At 34.2% G+C, this 5,476-nt stretch overlaps 1 protein-coding gene across 1 annotated transcript; it reads left to right on the top strand.

The window, feature by feature from the left end:
- Positions 1-3,205: 3,205 nt before the first annotated feature.
- On the top strand, positions 3,206-5,027 carry LOC25479834 (probable polyamine transporter At1g31830). The gene has a single exon (XM_024774719.2). It carries the CDS (start codon positions 3,245-3,247, stop codon positions 4,634-4,636), a length of 1,392 nt encoding a protein of 463 aa, XP_024630487.1. The 5' UTR covers positions 3,206-3,244; the 3' UTR covers positions 4,637-5,027.
- Positions 5,028-5,476: the final 449 nt, after the last annotated feature.

The raw sequence follows: 5,476 nt of genomic DNA on the forward strand, positions 1-5,476 counted from the left end.
AATTATATTATGTACCTAAAAATAGTTCATTCTTAAACTCAACATGTAAAATGTTTTATTTAAATAATTTTCCTTTTATCGAATATTTGGTCTTTACCGTAAATGATACCCTTTAACTGTTTGTTGAAATGTTTCTTCCACCTATTTAAATAGATTGCAAAATTCAGGTGCATTTTGTGGTAAATATTTAACAAAGAGAGTTCAGTTCTAATTTGGATGAAAAGTGTAATATTAACAAAAAAAAATGTTGCTATAATCTTTCAAAACCCTTTTATTCCAATAGGGCGATTTGTTTTGTTGAAGAAATAGGGCGATTTGTTTTGAAGAAATAGGGGAAATAAAGCGATGCCGATTTGCTTTGTTCATGAAAATAGGAGATTAGGTGTGAGCATTAGCGTTATTCATGAAAATAGAAGATTAGGTGTGAGCATTAGGGTTAAAACGGTAAAATTATGCAACAAGATTTAGGTTAAAATTAGGGCTCATGAAAATATGAGATTAGGTGTGAGCATTAGGGTTGTTCATGAAAATATAAGATTAGGTGTGAGCATTAGGGTTAAAACGGTAAAATTATGCAACAGGGTTTAGGTTAAAATTAGGGCTCATGAAAATATGAGATTAGGTGTGAGCATTAGGGTTGTTCATGAAAATATAAGATTAGGTGTGAGCATTCGGGTTAAAACGGTAAAATTATGCAATAGGGTTTAGGTTAAAATTAGGGCTTACGGGTTACCTTTAATATATAAGAAGATTAGGTGAGAGCAATAGGATTGTTCATGAAAATAGGAGATTAGGTGTGAACATTAGGGTTAAAACAGTAAAATTATGCAATAGGGTTTAGGTTAAAATTAGGGCTTACTTGTTAACTTTAATATATAAGAAGATTAGGGTTAAAACAGTAAAATTATGCAATAGGGTTTAGGTTAAAATTAGGGCTTACTTGTTAACTTTAATATATAAGAAGATTAGGAGAGAGCATTAGGATTGTTCATGAAAATAGGAGATTAGGTGTGAACATTAGGGTTAAAACAGTAAAATTATGCAATAGGGTTTAGGTTAAAATTAGGGCTTACACGTTAACTTTAATATATAAGAAGATTGTTCATGAAAATAGGAGATTAGGTGTGAACATTAGGGTTAAAACAGTAAAATTATGCAATAGGATTTAGGTTAAAATTAGGGCTTACTTGTTAACTTTAATATATAAGAAGATAGGGTTTAGGTTAAAATTAGGGCTTACATGTTAACTTTAATATATAAGAAGATTGTTCATGAAAATAGGAGATTAGGTGTGAACATTAGGGTTAAAACAGTAAAATTATGCAATAGGATTTAGGTTAAAATTAGGGCCTACTTGTTAACTTTAATATATAAGAAGATTAGGAGAGAGCATTAGGATTGTTCATGAAAATAGGAGATTAGGTGTGAACATTAGGGTTAAAACAGTAAAATTATGCAATAGGGTTTAGGTTAAAATTAGGGCTTACTTGTTAACTTTAATATATAAGAAGATAAAATTTTAGGAATAATCAAATTTGAGAAAACATCATATATATACCCACACACTTTGTTTTTTAAAGGAAATATCCTTATAGAATTTCATTAATAATAAGAGGTTCAATACAATCGGGTATATTAAAATAAACAACAGGATTAGCTAGTAATATGATTTCTTTTTGCAAGAATATGAGTGATCCCGTGTGCTTGTCGCCTAACAAACTACATCCTAGAATTGGTAAAGAAAGAACTGAAAAGAGATCGACATGATGAGATAATACATTCAAATTCAGAAATGTTGTCTCGAGTAGGCATCACAAGTAAGCTTGAAATCCATCTCAAAATCGAAGTTATCAAATTGCATATCACTCAACCATTGCAGTGCGGAATGAAGACCCAATGCTTCACCAATATCAACAAAATAAGAACATGGTAACTAATAACCTTAGCCAACACAAAGGTACCTTTTGAATCCCAGACATAGATACCCACACCAGTACGATTAAGATGAGGGTAAGACGCAACATTAATATTACACTTATACCTACCTGGCATAAGGTGCTGGCAACTAAAAAATATCACTGTTGCCGAAGTGCCAACTACGGTCGGATCTCCTCCTCCAACAGGCTTCCGCGGTTGCTGCTGGGGAATACGATCAATTACGGTGGGAACATTAGCAAGCTGTCAATCAACGACCAAATGCGTAGCTCGCACAACAACCGTGGCGCTAACCTCCGTAACATCATCCCAAACTCGAAGATTCCAGTTCTTTCAAATATTCGAAAGCGTGGATGCCAATCGTTGATCAAATTCAACGGACAAAGTTTCCAACAACAGAAAAAAGTATCAGTTGCCGAAGTAGTAGAAGACAAGGCGTGTTGGATAGCTCTCGAAAGGTCTGTTATTTGAGAAACTTGGACATCAAAAAGGCAATTGAAAAATACATGAGTGAGATCTACGTGATGCGATGGACAACTAACACAATTTGTAAGACATTGAACGTCCTTGTCAAGAAGACAAACACGAGTCAGAACACAAGATCTTCATGATGCGATATACTTTGTTGGTTATTTATAGTTTACTTTTTAACTTTAAATATGACTGTTGATAAAAAAAATAAAAAAAAGTTTTATTGCTCTCTCATGCTTCCATTTTCATGCCGAAAATCAATTAAAATTGTTCTTCATATCGTATTGGATGGATGGTTTGGTTTAGTTTTAAAAAAAAAAAACATAACTGAACAAATTGCATATTTAGCTTATCTTATAGTTTGGATAACTTTTAACTTTACCAAACCGTACCGCAAATATCTGTCCATACTATGTTACGACCTGTCCACTATCCATTATAAGCTATCGCCTTGACGGTGCAAAATAGAGTCAAAGAGGGTGTCTCTCTTTTATTTGATTTTAGTTTATCTACAAATGAATGAAATTAAAGAGTGTGTCTCTACTATACTAAATTACTTATAAAAGGACAATTCGGTGTACTGAAGCTGCCGCGTCCCACCATTTGATGTATTGTAAATGTCTTACTCTGTTTTTACACAAGAGGCTGTTTCTAGGACCTGAACTCGTGACCTTTCAATCACATGACAATAACTTTACCAGTTGCGCGCCAAGGTTACCTCTACTATACTAAATTACTTATAAAAAAAAAATTAAAAAAAATTAAAAATAAAAACTATTGTGGAACATAGCCTATAAAAGTCAAGCATCTAATCCAACAAGGTATCTATCTTCCAACTATGGCAGTCACAGAATTACCTACCAGTACCACAACAACAAACAAAATCAAGAAAATTTCAATTCTACCACTCATCTTCATCATCTTCTATGAAGTGTCTGGAGGACCATTTGGTTCAGAGGATGCAGTAAAAGCAGCTGGTCCTCTCTTAACCCTTCTTGGATTCATAGTTTTCCCATTTATATGGAGTATCCCTGAAGCCTTGATCACTGCTGAAATGGGAACAATGTTCCCTGAAAACAGTGGTTATGTTGTTTGGGTTTCATCAGCTTTAGGACCTTATTGGGGTTTCCAACAAGGTTGGATGAAATGGATTAGTGGTGTCATAGACAATGCTTTGTATCCAGTTTTGTTTCTTGATTATCTTAAGTCAACTATTCCAGCTTTCGAAAGTGGTTGGCCTAGAGTTTTGGCAACATTAGGTCTTACTATATTTCTAACTATTTTGAATTATAGAGGTTTAACTATTGTTGGATTTGTTGCTGTTTGTTTAGGGATTTTTTCATTACTTCCTTTTGTTGTTATGGGATTTATTTCAATTCCTAAGTTGGAACCATCAAGATGGGTTGAAGTGGATTTAAAAGATATTGATTGGAGTTTGTATTTGAATACACTTTTTTGGAATCTTAATTATTGGGATTCTATAAGTACTCTTGCTGGTGAAGTTGAAAATCCAAGGAAAACACTTCCTAAAGGTTTGTTTTATGCTTTGATTTTGGTTGTTAGTGGATATCTGTTTCCTCTTTTTGTTGGCACCGGCGCGGTTCCAGTGGACCGCGCGGCTTGGAGTGACGGATACTTTTCAGATATTGCTATGATCATTGGTGGAGCTTGGTTGAGATGGTGGCTTAATGCTGCAGCTGCGGTGTCGAATATGGGATTGTTTGTTGCTGAAATGAGCGCCGACTCATTTCAGCTTCTAGGAATGGCTGAGAGGGGAATGTTGCCTGAGTTCTTTACCAAAAGGTCGCGCTACGGTACGCCTATTATAGGGATACTTTTTTCGGCCTCCGGTGTGATTTTACTTTCATGGCTTAGTTTTGATGAAATTGTGGCTGCTGAAAATTTCTTGTACTGTTTCGGAATGATTCTTGAGTTTATTGCATTCATTTTGTTGAAGATTAAAAAACCAAATGCATCAAGGCCTTATAAGGTACCAGGAGGTAAAGTTGGAGCAATTTTTCTATGTATCCCTCCTACAATATTGATTGGTTTTGTATTGGCTTTCTCTTCTCTAAAAGTGTTTGTTATAAGTGTCATTGCTATGGTGATTGGTCTTGTGATGCAGCCTTGTCTCAAATTTGTGGAGAGAAAGAAATGGATCAAGTTCTCTGTTAGTCCTGACCTACCTGATCTGGACAATGGGGAGAGCACACAAACATTGGTGCAATAAATTGGCTCTGTTTTTATTTGTTTTGATAGAAATTGATACAGCATAATAATTATTATAAAATTAAGGAGAATAATATTATAGGGTTTCTTTGTAATTGTAGGATAGTTTATTATGTGACTTTAGTTGCATTTGGTCATTATTACATCTTTAGAGGATAGTATTGAGTGGGGAAAAAGATACTTAGACCACTCTTTTTAGCTTGTTTGGCAAAGCTTTTTTCAGGATATTCTCGCATCCCAATGCTCCTCAAACGCTAAAAGCAAGAAGCTACAATACTAAGCTTCAATGCAAACGTGACTTTAAACGTGATTTTGGAAAATGTGATGGTATACCAAACACGTGTACACCTTTTATACCATCGAATATGACATGGCATGGATACTTTAAAAAATGCATCTTTGTAAAGAATGATTAAAAAAAATAGATCTAGCAAATTAAAAAATTGATACTTTGTCTCACCTCTTTGAGAAGACTACGCGATCTCATGCTCTCTCCGTCTCTTTGTCGTCGCCATCTCCTCCAAGTTTGTCAAAGTCTCCATCGCTGAATCTCTCCATTGAAGGTGATGTAATCTTAAATTAGAAATTCATGATCAAGAAATCAATCAAATTAGGTTATGATACTGATTTAGTGAGAACTTTGAGTTAAATGAAACTTGATAGTATTTAAAAGTTTACTTCATAATTATCTTAAAATTTCTGTTATTTGCTACTGTCTGATATTTGCATTTTGGCTCGTTGCCTATTAAGATGCTATGTTGTTGTTACTGTCTTATTTGTTGGTAATCGCAAATGGGTTTGGGATGATAATTTGTGTTGGTTAAGTTAAGTCATTCTTTAG

This window comes from Medicago truncatula, chromosome 3, assembly GCF_003473485.1.
Source record: "Medicago truncatula cultivar Jemalong A17 chromosome 3, MtrunA17r5.0-ANR, whole genome shotgun sequence".
NCBI lineage: Eukaryota > Viridiplantae > Streptophyta > Magnoliopsida > Fabales > Fabaceae > Medicago > Medicago truncatula.

Coding starts and splice junctions, on each gene's coding strand:
- LOC25479834 (XM_024774719.2), top strand. CDS start 3,245: ATGGCAGTCACAGAATTACCTACCAGTACCACAACAACAAACAAAATC.